Source organism: Mustelus asterias, chromosome 17, assembly GCF_964213995.1.
Source record: "Mustelus asterias chromosome 17, sMusAst1.hap1.1, whole genome shotgun sequence".
Taxonomy (NCBI): Eukaryota; Metazoa; Chordata; class Chondrichthyes; order Carcharhiniformes; family Triakidae; genus Mustelus; species Mustelus asterias.
The window spans coordinates 13,423,189-13,438,501 of NC_135817.1; the positions used below are offsets into that span (position 1 = coordinate 13,423,189).

Below are 15,313 nucleotides of genomic sequence, written 5' to 3' on the forward strand. Positions count from 1 at the left end.
GTTAATCAAAGAGCAGGTCTAGGATCAAGCATGAGATCAGGTGTAATGCTTGCTCTTGTCAGCTTGGATCTAGTATGTCTCTCTTGTGGGTACCATGAATTGGATTCAATTTGACTTTGAATTGGTTTTTGGGGCAAGCAAGGAGGTGAATTAAGGGCTTGCCCTGTCCACTCTGCACATTGGCTTTGTAACTCTGAGAAAGGACCAAAATTGCACATAACAACCAGACTTGCAACCCGCGTGTCTTATTCGCACAGCACCCGTTTCCACTTTTTGCATTTCCCTTGAAGTCTCCCACCTGAAGCTCTCATCATCATCATTGTTTTCTGTGCAGTTTTGAAATGTATCATAGTGTATGGTAATTCTTGAAAAATATGTTCTGGCAACTGTACAGTTCTAAAAGTGAGTCACACCCTTAACTGGTCATTTTGCCACCTTGCACCAGTTCTGAAGAGGTTTTTGAGTTGGAAAAAGTGGAGAATTTTGTTCACGATGAATAAGACTGGGTCGGCTCAATATACTTTATAAAAAGCAGCTGCTGTAGATCCATCGCCATCGAGCAGTGAGGCAAATACTTTGGAAAAAGCTGAGAGCAAAATTGAACAGACGGTGCTTGAGACATGATGATCTGTACTGGTCTTTTCATGAAGCCAGTTTATTTACCAGCAATGTTCCTGGGAGCTGCTGTTTGTTGTCCTTGAAATGCAAACAGTCTTGATCTTTGCAATTGGTTTCTGGTCTGTATATGTACTTTGGTGGTAAATAGCACTTGGCACAGAGTTTTCATCGCAAACTTGCCTTCAGCTCCTCGAAGCTGTAACCTGGCATTCCTTTCGTAAACCTCTCCACTTGTACAAACATATGAACATCTGAATTAGGAGCAGGAATAGGCCACTCAGCCCCTCGAGCCTGCACCACCATTCAATCAGATCCTGGCTAATCTCTTGTAACCTCAACCCCACATTCCTGCCTACCTCCAGCAACCTTTCACCCACCTCCCCCCCCCCCCTCCTTGTTAATCAGGAATCTATTTAGCTCTGCCTTAAAAATATTCAGACTTTGCTTCCACCGCCTTTTGAGGAAGAGCGTTCCAGAGACTCATGATCCTCTGAGAGAAAAATATTCTCCTCTTCTCTGTCTTAAATGAGCGACGCTTTATTTTTGAACAGGGACCTCTAGTTCAAGATTCTCCCACATGAGGAAACATCCTCTCCACATAAGAACTAGGAACAGGAGTAGGCCATCTGGCCCCTCGAGCCTGCTCCGCCATTCAATAAGATCATGGCTGATCTTTTTGTGGACTCAGCTCCACTTACCCGCCTGCTCACCATAACCCTTAATTCCTTTACTGTTCAAAAATGTATCTATCCTTGCCTTAAAAACATTTAATGAGGTAGCCTCAACTGCTTCACTGGGCAGGGAATTCCACAGATTCACAACCTTTTGTGTGAAGAAGTTCCTCCTCAACTCAGTCCTAAATCTGCTTCCCCTTATTTTGAGGCGATGCCCCCTAGTTCTAGTTTTACCCGCCAGTGGAAACAACTTTCCTGCTTCAATCGTATCTATTCCCTTCATAATTTTATATGTTTCTATAAGCTCTCCCCTCACTCTTCTGAATTCCAATGAGTATAGCCCCAGTCTACTCAGTCTCTCCTCATAAGCCAACCCTCTCAACTCCAGAATCAACCTAGTGAATCTCCTCTGCACCCCCTCCAGTGCCAGTATATCCTTTCTCAAGTAAGGAAACCAAAACTGTACACAGTACTCCAGGTGTGGCCTCACCAGCACCTTATACAGCTGCAACATAATCTCGCTGTTTTTAAACTCCATCCCGCTAGCAATGAAGGACAAAATTCCATTTGCCTTCTTAATTACCTGCTGCACCTGCAAACTAACTCCTTGAGATTCCTGCACAAGGACACCCAGGTCCCTCTGCACATCCATCCTGTCAAGTCCTCTCAGGATCTTAAAGGTTTCAATCAAGTCACCTCTTACTCTTCTAAATTCCAGTGGATGCAAATCTAATCTGCCCAGCCTTTCCTCTGAAGATAACCCACCCATTCCTGGTATTCATGTAGTAAACCTTCCCTGAACTACTTCTAATATATTTTTTGATTTGATTTGTTATTGTTTCATTATTAATATACAGTGAAAAGTACTATTTGCGTGTTATACAGACAAAGCATACCGTACAGAGAAGGAAAGGAGAGAGTGCAGAATGTGGTGTTACAGTCAGAGCTAGGGTGTTGAGAAAGATCAACTTAATGCAAGATAGGTCCATTCAAAAGATCTGATGGCAGTAGGGAAGAAGCTGTTCTTGAGTTGGTTGGTACGTGACCTCAGACTTTTGTATCTTTTTCACAATGGAAGAAGGTGGAAGATAGAATATCTGCTGACTGCTTTTCCGAAGCAACGGGAAGTGTAGAGAGAGTCAATGGATGGGAGGCTGGTTGGTGTGATGGGCTAGGCTTTGCTAATGACCCTTTGTAGTTTCTTGCAGTCTTGGACAGAGCAAGAGCCGTACCAAGCTGTGATACAAGCACAAAGAATACTTTCTATGGTGCATCAGTAAAAATTGGAGAGAGTCATAGCAGACATGCCAAATTTCCTTAGCTTCCTGAGAAAGTAGAGGCATTGGTGGGTTTTCTTAACTATAGCATTGGCATGAAGGAACCAGGACAGGTTGTTGGTGATCTGGACATCTAGAAACCTGTAACTCTCAACCATTTCCACTTTGCCCCCGTTGATGTAGACAGAGGCATGTCCTCCACTACGCTTCCTGAAGTCGATTACCATCTCCTTCGTTTTGCTGATATTGAGGGATTTTTCCTTAAATAAGAAGAGCAATACTGCACGCAATACTCCAGATGTGGTTTCACCAATGCCCTGTACTACTGAAGCATATCTCCCCATTTTTGTATTCAATTCTCCCTCGTAATAAACAATGACATTCTATTAACTTTGCTAATTACTTGCTGTACCTGTGAGATTCTTCTGTGATTCATACACCTAAACCTCTCTGAATTTCAGACCTCTGCGATCTCTACTCTTTCATGTCACCCATTCAAACCTCTTTCTTTGACCAAGCTCACCTGCGCTAATATCCTCTTCTGTAGTTCAGGGACAAATTTTTTTCAGATTTTGTGAAGCATCTTGGGACGTACAGAACCTTAGTTAGGCCTGATTTGGAATATTGTGTACAATTCTGGTCGTCACACAATTAGAAGGATGTAGATACTTTGGAGAGGGTACAGAAAACGTTTACCAGGATGTTGCCTGGTCTGGAGGATATTAGCTACGAGGAGAGGTTAGATAAACTCGGTTTGTTCTCACTGGAACGATGGAGATTGAGGAGCACCCTGATAAAGGTTTACAAGATTATGAGTGGCATGGACAGAGTGGATAGTCAGATGCTCTTTCCTAGGGTAGAAAAGTCAAATACTGGGGGACATAAGTTTAAGGTGCATGGGGAAAAGTTTAGAGGAGATGTGTGAGGCAAGTTTTTTTACACACACGGTGGTGAATGTCTGGAACGCGCTGCCCGGGAGGTGGTGGGAGTAAGTACGATAGCAGCATTTAAGGGGCAACTAGACGAGTACATGAATAGGATGGGAATGGAAGATTACGGACTCTATAAGTGCATACGGTTTTAGTTTAGGCAGGCATCATGATCGGCGCAGGGTTGGAGGGCTGAAGGGCCTATTCCTATGCTGTACTGTTCTTTGTTCTTCTTTATATGTGCTCCATGAAAGGTGTTATATAAATGGAAGTTGTATGTGTATTTTGGTACATTGTTCTGTTTACAGAGTCAATGTGCTTGATGCAGTTCATTGGCTTCCCTCCAGATTTCCCATTTGTACAGCTGTTTATTTGTATTCCAAAAAAGTTATATAATGGTTCAGTTCCTACAAGATGGAGAAAGCGGGATGCAAAAGGAAGACAATAATAAAGGCAGGACTTATTCAGTTAATGGTAGGGCTCTTGGTTATAGAGAGTTATAGAACAAAGAGATCTAGGGATACATGTTCATAGCTCCTTGAAAGTGGAGTCACAGGTGGACAGAGTGGTGAAGAAGGCATTCAGCATGCTTGGTTTCATCGGTCAGAACATTGAATACAGAAGTTGGGACGTCTTGTTGAAGTTGTACAAGACATTGGTAAGGCCACACTTGGAATACTGTGTGCAATTCTGGTCACCCTATTATAGGAAGGATATTATTAAACTAGAAAGAGTGCAGAAAAAATTTACTAGGATGCTACCGGGACTTGATGGATTGAGTTATATGTAGAGGCTGAATAGACTGGGACTTTTCTCTCTGGAGCGTAGGAGGCTGAGGGGTGACCTTATAGAGGTCTATAAAATAATGAGGGGCATAGACAAGGTAGATAGTCAATATCTTTTCCCAAAGGTAGGGGAGTCTAAAACTCGAGGGCATAGGTTTAAGGTGAGAGGAGAGAGGTACAAAAGTGTCCAGAGGCGCAATTTTTTCACACAGAGGGTGGTGAGTGTCTGGAACAAGCTGCCAGAGGTAGTAGTAGAGGCGGGTACAATTTTGTCTTTTAAAAAGCATTTAGATAGTTACATGGGTACGATGGGTATAGAGGGATATGGTCCAAATGTGGGCAATTGGGATTAGCTTAGGGGTTTTAAAAAACAAATAAGGGCGGCATGGACAAGTTGGGCCGAAGGGCCTGTTTCCATGCTGTAAACCTCTATGACTCTAATAACTAATGAAAGGCTCTCATCACACAGGTACCTGAAATCATTCATAGTATTATTTCAAAGGCATTTTTTTTCTCATCTAGAAAGCAGGTTTCAATCTATTTGAGCATTTGAGGGCAAATTTTCCAATTTCACATCCCTCACACAGCTTCACCTGCTGTTCACACATGTTTGGAAACCATATACACAGCCTATAAACTCAGGATCATTGGATTTGGATAAAAGGGTTCACATCTCAGCTGAGTTGAAGGTGGAGTGCGACCTTTAATCTGAGGCAAAAGCAGTAGTTAGGAAAACAATTTCCTTTTCATGTAGCTCATTTCATTCCTACTTTGAGTGATGCAGGGAATGTAAGCACAATTTGCCTCATTCAATTCAGAGTATGATAGAGAATATAATTATTGTTTTCCTTGCCAGGCTAGGTGCTATTCGAAATTGTTGCAAAAGACTTATTAATCTTTTTCTATATCAGGAAGGCCACTATGTGAGAAGATTGAAGACCAAACTCAATTAGTTACACAGTAAAATGTAACATCCCTGTTAATTTTGCACAGCCTTGACACCCCCACCTTTAGGGTTGTAGTTGGATTCATTTAATTGAAATAAATTAATTTAATTATTTTTTCTGGAGCAGGATATTCTCAACATTATTGATCTGGTATGAAGTGCTGTTAGAACCAATGAGATTGCAGGTGATTGGACAGAGGTGTTTATAAGTATGATTGTGTGTCTCTCGGGCTTGACGTTTTGGACAAGGAGACACAGAATGAGTTTAAATTGATTTAGGGCTAAAAGCAGAATTTACACAAATGGCATGAGGTTATGTAGCACACTACCGGAGTTAGTAATTGACCACATCAATATTTAAGATGAGCCTTGGCGGAGGGAAAGGAGATTAATGACATCTGGGAACAGGGCAAGCACAAGCGGACTAGAATTCTGTGAGGAATTAAACATAGCATCATTGATGGGGCCAAATGTCCCGGTTCCCTGTTGAATTTTGCGTAACAATTCCTGATTGATGGCTTGAATATCACAAGGAATTCTACAACCTGAGAAAGTCTACCAGCCACAACATAGGTGCTTCAAGCATTCGGGATCTGGGAACAGGAACAATCCATTCTGTCATTCAATTAGGTCATGGCTGATTGGTTTCCAAACTCCATGCACCAGCCTTATTTTTGTACCCATTAATGCCTTTACCTCTCAAAAATCTGTCACCCAACCTCAAAATTTTCAGTTGACCCAGCCTCAGCAGCTTTTGGGAGAGAGTTCCAGATTTCCACTCCCCTTTGTGTGATGAAGTGTTTCCGTATGTCACCCCTTGAGTGGCCCCTTGCTAAAGTTTAACAGTTATGCCCCCTTGTCCTAACTCCCCCAACAGAGGAAATAGTTTATCTCTATTTTACCTACTGTTTTAGTCATTGTCAACAACGTGATCCGATCACCTCCTAACCTTCTATACTCAAGAGAATAGTTAATATGACATTTTCTCATAGTTTAATGCTTTAAGCCTCTCATTGGTAAGAGCATGATGTAATCACGCTAAAGTGAGTAAAAGCTAGCCCACTGCTGCAGGAAGCATACTCCAGTCCAAACATCAATAGAGCAATATGGAGGCTAATGGGGTGGAATGTGTGTAGATGATGGTTGGGGGTAGGAGGGAAATGAGGGCAGAAATCAGATGACCTGATCAAGGTTCGGCACTCCCTGTGCTGCAGCCGTGGGGAATCACCAGTCAGAGCAGGCAGAAGAGCGCTTAGGAACTCCTGGACCAAGCTAGAGATCCCCTGTGAGCTGCATTCTCTGAATGAGGAGGAACAGTGACACCTGAGACACCACACAGTGACACAGGGTTTACCCAGGATTAAATCGCTTCGCCAGCACCCAGTGGCATCAATCTCTCTTTCCCCCCCACCTCCCTGTTACTGATGGACCAACACAGATACAGTGCGCTGGGTTATTGCTGAGGGACCAGCACTGACCATACAGTGTGCTGGGCTGTTATTGATGGACCAGCAAGGATACAGTGCTCTGGGTTATTACTGATGGACCAACACAGATACAGTGCGCTGGGTTATTGCTGAGGGACCAGCACTGACCATACAGTGTGCTGGGCTGTTATTGATGGACCAGCAAGGATACAGTGCTCTGGGTTATTACTGATGGACCAACACGGATACAGTGCTCTGGGTTATTACTGATGGACCAGCATGGATACAGTGCTCTGGGTTATTACTGATGGACCAACACGGATACAGTGCGCTGGGTTATTACTGATGGACCAACACGGATACAGTGCTCTGGGTTATTACTGATGGACCAACACGGATACAGTGCGCTTGGTTATTACTGATGGACCAACACAGATACAGTGCGCTGGGTTATTACTGAGGGACCAACACGGATACAGTGCGCTTGGTTATTACTGATGGACCAGCATGGATACAGTGCTCTGGGTTATTACTGATGGACCAGCATGGATACAGTGCGCTGGGTTATTGCTGATGGACCAACACGGATACAGTGCGCTGGGTTATTACTGATGGACCAACACGGATACAGTGCGCTTGGTTATTACTGATGGACCAGCATGGATACAGTGCTCTGGGTTATTACTGATGGACCAGCATGGATACAGTGCGCTGGGTTATTACTGATGGACCAACACGGATACAGTGCGCTGGGTTATTACTGATGGACCAACACGGATACAGTGCTCTGGGTTATTACTGATGGACCAGCATGGATACAGTGCGCTGGGTTATTACTGATGGACCAACACGGATACAGTGCGCTGGGTTATTACTGATGGACCAACACGGATACAGTGCGCTTGGTTATTACTGATGGACCAGCATGGATAAAGTGCTCTGGGTTATTACTGATGGACCAACACGGATACAGTGCGCTGGGTTATTACTGATGGACCAACACGGATACAGTGCGCTTGGTTATTACTGATGGACCAGCATGGATACAGTGCTCTGGGTTATTCCTGATGGACCAGCATGGATACAGTGCTCTGGGTTATTACTGATGGACCAACACGGATACAGTGCGCTGGGTTATTACTGATGGACCAACACGGATACAGTGCTCTGGGTTATTCCTGATGGACCAGCATGGATACAGTGCTCTGGGTTATTACTGATGGACCAACACGGATACAGTGCGCTGGGTTATTACTGATGGACCAGCATGGATACAGTGCTCTGGGTTATTACTGATGGACCAACACGGATACAGTGCGCTGGGTTATTACTGAGGGACCAACACGGATACAGTGCGCTGGGTTATTACTGATGGACCAACACGGATACAGTGCTCTGGGTTATTACTGAGGGACCAACACGGATACAGTGCGCTGGGTTATTACTGATGGACCAACACGGATACAGTGCGCTGGGTTATTACTGAGGGACCAACACGGATACAGTGTGCTGGGTTATTGCTGAGGGACCAGCATGGATACAGTGCGCTGGGTTATTGCTGATGGACCAACACGGATACAGTGCGCTGGGTTATTACTGATTGCCCAGCGCTGACCATGTAGTGTGCTGGGTTATTACTGATGGACCAGCACTGACCACACAGTGCTGATGGACCAGCGCTGACCATATAGTGTGCTAGGTTATTACTGATGGACAAGCACGGATACAGTGTGCTGGGTTATTACTGATTGCCCAGCACTGACCACACAGTGTGCTGGGTTATTACTGATGGACAAATCTGTTTGTGAACAACACAACTCCCACTCACCTGATGAAGGGGCAGTGCTCCGAAAGCTTGTGGCTTGTGCTATCAAATAAACCTGTTGGACTTTAACCTGGTGTTGTTACTGATGGACCAACATGGATAGAGTGTGCTGGGTTATTACTGATGGACCAACATGGATACAGTGCGCTGGGCTGTTACTGACAGACCGGCATGGATACAGTATGCTGGGTTCTTAATAATGGACCAACATGGATACAGTGTGCTCCTGGTGTTGTTAAAATGCTTATTGTTATTGATTGCCCAGCGCTGACCATACAGGGCACTGGGTTATTACTGATGGACAAGCTCTGACCACACAGTGTGCTGGGTTATTACAGATGGTAAGAAGTTTAACAACACCAGGTTAAAGTCCAACAGGTTTATTTGGTAGCAAAAGCCACACAAGCTTTCGAGGCTCTGAGCCCCTTCTTCAGGTGAGTGGGAATTCTGTTCACAAACAGAACTTATAAAGACACAGACTCAATTTACATGAATAATGGTTGGAATGGTTTCCAACCATTATTCATGTAAATTGAGTCTGTGTCTTTATAAGTTCTGTTTGTGAACAGAATTCCCACTCACCTGAAGAAGGGGCTCAAAGCCTCGAAAGCTTGTGTGGCTTTTGCTACCAAATAAACCTGTTGGACTTTAACCTGGTGTTGTTAAACTTCTTACTGTGTTTACCCCAGTCCAACGCCGGCATCTCCACATCATTATTACAGATGGAACAGCTCAAGTCTTGGTGTATCCGTCTCAGTTTAACACCTCATTTGAAAGACTGTTCCTCCAACAGTGCTCCTTCAGTACTGCACCGGAGTGTCAGCCTGGTCTCTGGAGGGTTCCTATGAACCCACAATCTTTTGTCTCTGAGGCGAGCATGCTACTCACTGAGGGATGAAAAAGTGTGATCCTGCACAATAAAACTGATCCCCTCCAAAGGAGTGGCTTTGTTCGATCCTATCAGCTGTTCTGAAAACTGCTTCTACTCTCATTCTTCAAGGTCTAACCATGGGGCGATAAATAATCGAAACGTTTCGTCTTTTCCCTACTTAGATTACAATTGAGAAGTACAGTGGATTGAATGTGACTGCCCCAAAACATGGAAGACTTGATGTGGACAACACCCCTCATGTTGGGGGCAACACATGGGCAGGAGGAACTGGTAAGTAGGGATGAAGGAATTTGTTTCTAAACAACACAAAGAAACAGCTTGCAATGATATTCTATTTACTGCAGTAACAATGTAAAATAAAGGCAGACTTATGTAGTATAAGGGCCTGGCACCTAAAGGGTTGTCATGATGTGGAGATGCTGGCGTTGGACTGGGGTAAACACAGTAAGAAGTCTCACAACACCAGATTAAAGTCCAACAGGTTTATTTGGTAGCAAAAGCCACTAGCTTTCGGAGCGCTCGCTGCTCCTTCCTCAGGTAAGTGGGACTCCCACTTACCTGACGAAGGAGCAGCGAGTGCTCCGAAAGCTAGTGGCTTTTGCTACCAAATAAACCTGTTGGACTTTAATCTGGTGTTGTGAGACTTCTTGCTACCTAAAGGGTTAACATGGGACTGAGTACAGCACCACCTACATAGTGAGGCAGGAGAACACATGCTCCACACCCCTGGGGTAAGTCTAGTGTTGGACAGAGTTGTGTGCACAAGTAAGCATGGAGACAGCTCCTAGCTTGGACTTTTACTGTACCTATGTATGTCGTTTCTAGTAGTTAATAAGCACTACCTAAGTAGTTGAACTACCTAAGTAAGAAGTTTAACAACACCAGGTTAAAGTCCAACAGGTTTATTTGGTAGCAAAAGCCACACAAGCTTTCGGAGCTCTAAGCCCCTTCTTCAGGCGAGTGGGAATTCTGTTCACAAACAGAGCTTATACTTGGAGCCGGCAGTTTGCGGTGTCGATGGTAGTCATGATGTGGAGATGCCGGCGTTGGGGGTCTCCACATCATGACTACCATCGACACCGCAAACTGCCGGCTCCAAGTATAAGTTCTGTTTGTGAACAGAATTCCCACTCACCTGAAGAAGGGGCTTAGAGCTCCGACAGCTTGTGTGGCTTTTGCTACCAAATAAACCTGTTGGACTTTAACCTGGTGTTGTTAAACTTCTTACTGTGTTTACCCCAGTCCAACGCCGGCATCTCCACATCAGAACTACCTAAGACCAGGAATACCTTATTAAGACCTACCAAGCTATGCCCAGAACCTTACAACAGCTAAGAGCTTTAACCTAAATTAGACCAGAATTTTGTGAGCATTCACTGACACAGTGAGCTGATGGGTGCATTTATTTGTAAAATCAATGTGTGTAAAAGCACTGGCTAGAGTCCCCCACATTTACCCATGGGCACCAGCTGATGCATTGGTCTCCATGTATTCCTGCCTGGCTCATAGAAACAAGATGTGGAGACACTATCTGTGTCACACTATCAGTAACCCCCACAGCTTGCCTCCTGGACTTGCAGAATCTCACTGGCTGTCCTGTCTGGAGACAATACACATTTCTTTCACCTGTGCCTAATGCTCCCTCCGCTCATATTGTCTGTATCTTTAAGACTTGATTAGCTGTAAAGATTCGATTCTAATCAGTATTCTGTAAATTGATTTTGTGTCTCTCGGTGCCCTGTTTGAGAGCAGATATCCACTCCACCTGACGAAGGAGCAGGGCTCCGAAAGCTAATGGCATTTGCTACCAAATAAACCTGTTGGACTTTAACCTGGTGTTGTTAAAACTCTTACTGTCATAGGAACAAGAGCAGACCATTAAGTCACATGAGCTTGTTTCGCTATTCAGTTAGATTATTAGAATCTTAACTCCTGTATATGCTTAGTATACTGTCAGTAATAGACTCACTTTGTGTGCAAGCTATTTGGTCAGCTTCGTCAGAGCTTTTTGCGAGGAATACATATTGTGAAATGATCTCCTTGTTGACCTGGCACCATGACTTGCAAGATGCAGGTGAGCAGTTGAGGATTTGCAGCCACATCTGGCCTTCCTGTTTTGAATGGCAGAGTTTTAAAACACTGGAATTGTAACCCTCAGGCACTCTTTTGCACACTTCCTTTCCTTTGGAAACACAACATTTATGTTATGTCAGTGTCCACGCCTGGTGTATTTTGCAAGGGTTGGACAATACTGGCCGAGGCTGCACTGCCCTCAACCTCCACTCATCATGGGATTTTCACCTCTGTGTGACTCAAGGGCCTGCCCTCCCACACAAGCGTCTCACAGTTAACTTTGAGCTTCACACACTGGGTGTGAGCCTACCTAGAATTGCAGAGCCACCAGATATGTCAAAGAATGATGTGGAAAAGTGTGAGGTTATGCACTTTGGAAAGAGGAATGGAGGCATAGACTATTTTTTAAATGGGAAAATGCTTAGGAAATCAGAAACACAAAGGGACTTGAGAGTCATTGTTCAAGATTCTCTTAAGGTTAACGTGCAGGTTCGTTCGACAGTTAGGAAGGCAAATGCAATGTTAGCATTCATGTCGAGAGAGCTAGAATACAAGAGCAGGGATGTACTTCTGAGGCTGTATAAGGCTCTGGTCAGACCCCATTTGGAGTATTGTGAGCAGTTTTGGGCCCCATATCTATGGAAGGATGTGCTAGCCTTGGAAAGAGTCCAGAGGAGGTTCATAAGAATGATCCCTGGAATGAAGAGCTTGTCGTATGAGGACTCTGAGTCTGTACTCGTTGGAGTTTAGAACGATGAGGGGGGATCTTATTGAAACTTACAGGATAGAGTGGATGTGGAGAGGATGTTTCCACTAGTAGGAAAAACTAGGACCAGAGGGCACAACCTCAGGCTAAAGGGCCGATCCTTTAGAACAGAGATGAAAAGGAATTTTTTCAACCAGAGAGTGGTGAATCTGTGGAACTCTTTGTCGCAGAAGGTTGTGGAGGCCAGGTCATTGAGTGTCTTTAAGACAAAGGTAGATAGGTTCTTGATTAATAAGGGGATCAGGGGTTATGGGGAAAAGGCAGGAAAATGGGGATAAGAAAAATATCAGCCACGATTGGATAGTGGGGCAGACTCGATGGGCCGTGTGGCCTAATTCTGCTCCTATGTCTTATGGAATCCATAAGACCATAAGGTTTAGGAGCAGAAGTAGGCCATTCGACCCATTGAGTCTGCTCCACCATTCACTGAGATCATGACTAATCTGATATGATAATCCTCAACTCCACTTTCCCACCTTAGCCCCATAACCCATGAATCCCTTACTGATTAAAAATCAGTCTATCTCAGCCTTGAGCATACTTAACCCAGCCTCCACAGTCCTCTGCAGTAAAGAATTCCTCAGATTCACTATCCTCTGAGAGAATAAATTCCTCCTCATTTCTGTCTGAGATGAGTGACCCCTGACTCTGAGATTATGCCCTTTGGTCCTAGACTTTCTCACAAGAGGAAACAATCTTTCAGCATCTACCCTGAAAACACTCTTGAATCATTAATCTTAAAAAATAACATAGGAGATTTTGATTTGATTTATTATTTTCACATGTATTAATATACAGTCAAAAAGTATTGTTTCTTGTGCCCTATGCAGACTAAACATACCGTACATAGAGAAGGAAATGAGAGAGTGCAGAATGTAGTGTTACAGTCATAGCTAGGGGTGTAGAGAAAGATCTACTTAGTGCGAATAAGTCCATTCAAAAGTCTGACAGCAGCAGGGAAGAAGCTGTTCTTGAGTCGGTGGGTACATGACCTCAGACTTTTGTATCTTTTTCCCGACGGAAGAAGGTGGAAGAGAGAATGTCCGGTGTGCGTGGGGTCCTTAATTATGCTGGCTGCTTTGCCAAGGCAGCGGGAAGTGTAGACAGAGTCAATGGTTGGGTGGCTGGTTTGCGTGATGGATTGGGCTACATTCACGACCTTTTGTAGTTCCTTGCGGTCTTGGGCAGAGCAGGAGCCATAAAGATAACCGTATAAAAATCTTATCTTGACCCTGGTTGGTATTTATTTTCATACGTCCTGACTTGCTGAATGCAATGAAATGCTGTCTATGCAATTACATTCTCTTCAAAGCAGCAACAGATTTGTTCCATTAAATAGCCCTGTGTTTCCCTGCAAACCCTTTCTAATAGGAAGGTAATGAATAGTTTGCATTTTATCAAGGGGACAGATGCTTTCCAGGCCAGGATGACAGAGGAGGAAACTCTGTCACGAGAAGAGTTCAGAATGAGTAAGCAGGAAGTGTTGGACAAACTGTCTGTATTGAAAGTTGACAGGACCAGATAAGATACCTCCAAGGATATGAAAGGAAGTGAAAGTTGAAATTACAGGGGTGCTGGCCATAATCTTCCCCAGTCTCGGGGGAGGTGCCAGAGGACTGGAGAATTGCAAACATTATGCTGTTGTTCAAAAAAGGTTGTAAGAATAAGCCCAGCAATTGCAGACCAGTCAATTTAACTTCGGTGATAGGGAAGCTTCTAGAAACAATTACTTGGGATCGAATCACCAGTCACAGGGAAAAATGTGATTAGGAAGAGCCAGCATGGATTTCTCAAGGACAAAACTTGTTTAACTAACTTGCTGGAGGTTTTTGAGGAGGTAACAGAAAGGGTTGATGAGGGTAATGCTGTTGATGCTGGGTATATGGTCTTTCAGAAGGCGTTCAATACTGTGCCACACAACAGACTTGTGAGAAAAGTCATAGCTCATGGAACAAAAGGGTCAAGAGTAATGTGGATAGAAAATTTACTGAGTAATATGAAGCAGAGAGCAATGGATATTTTTTGGGCTACAGGAAGGTTTGTGGTGGAGTTTCCCAGGGGTCAGTGTTGGAATCCTTGCTTTTCCTGATTATCTCCATGATCTAGATCTTGGTGCGCCAGGGACAATTTCAATGTTTGCGGATAGTACAAAACTTAGAAGCATTATAGACTGTGAGGAGGAGAGCATAGAACTTCAAAAGGACATAGACAAGGTTTAGAAGTGGAAAGAGACGTGGCAGATGAAGTTCAACGTGGAGAAGTTTATTGATTAGTGTCACAAGTAGGCTTACATTAACACTGCAATGAAGCTACTGTGAAAATCCCCTAGTCGTCACACTCCGGTGCCTGTTCGGGTACACTGAGGGAGAATTTGACGTGGCTAATGCACCTAACCAGCACATCTTTTGGACTGTGGGAGAAAACTGGAGCACCTGGAGGAAACCCACGCAGACACAAGGAGAATGTGCAAACTCCACACAGACAGTGACCTAAGCCGGGAATCGAACCCGGGTCCCTGGCTCTGTGAGGCAGCAGTGCTAACCACTGTGCCACCCCTACCACAGTGCTGCCCTGTAAGAACTGTGAGATGATGCATTTCAGTAGGGAAAACATGGAGAGACAATATAATATAAGGGGCACAATTCTTAAGGGGGTGCAGGAGCAGAGGGACCTGGGTGTAAATGTGCATAGATCATTGAAGGTGACAGGAAAAGTGGAGAGAGCAGTTAATAAAGCTTATAATATCCTGGGATTTATTAATGGGGCAGAGAGTACAAGAGCAAGGAGGTGATACTGAACTTATACAAGACACTAGTCAGACTTCAGCTGAAATATTTTGTACAATTCTGGGTTCCATACACTGCATTGGAGAGAGTGAAAAAGAGGTTTTCAAGAATGGTTCTGGGTATGAGAAAGTTCAGTTATGAGAATAGATTAAAGAGGTTGGGACTGTTCTCCTTGGAGAGAAGAAGGCTAAAAGGAGATTTGGTAATGGTGCTCCAAATCATGGGGGGGCTGGACAGAGAAGATAGAGAGAAACTGTTGACACTCTTAAAAGTGATTTGCAAATGAAGCAAATGTGATGTGAGAATAAACTGCAC

General features: G+C 44.1%; 1 protein-coding gene across 1 annotated transcript in view; it reads left to right on the forward strand.

The window, feature by feature from the left end:
• vwa8 (von Willebrand factor A domain containing 8) overlaps positions 1 to 15,313 on the forward strand; it is a 375,899-nt gene that overhangs the window by 309,232 nt on the left and 51,354 nt on the right. The window contains exon 38 of the mRNA XM_078232307.1: positions 9,535 to 9,643. Within this exon, the coding sequence (XP_078088433.1) occupies positions 9,535 to 9,643 (109 nt within the window). The remainder of the gene's footprint in view (positions 1 to 9,534; positions 9,644 to 15,313) is intronic.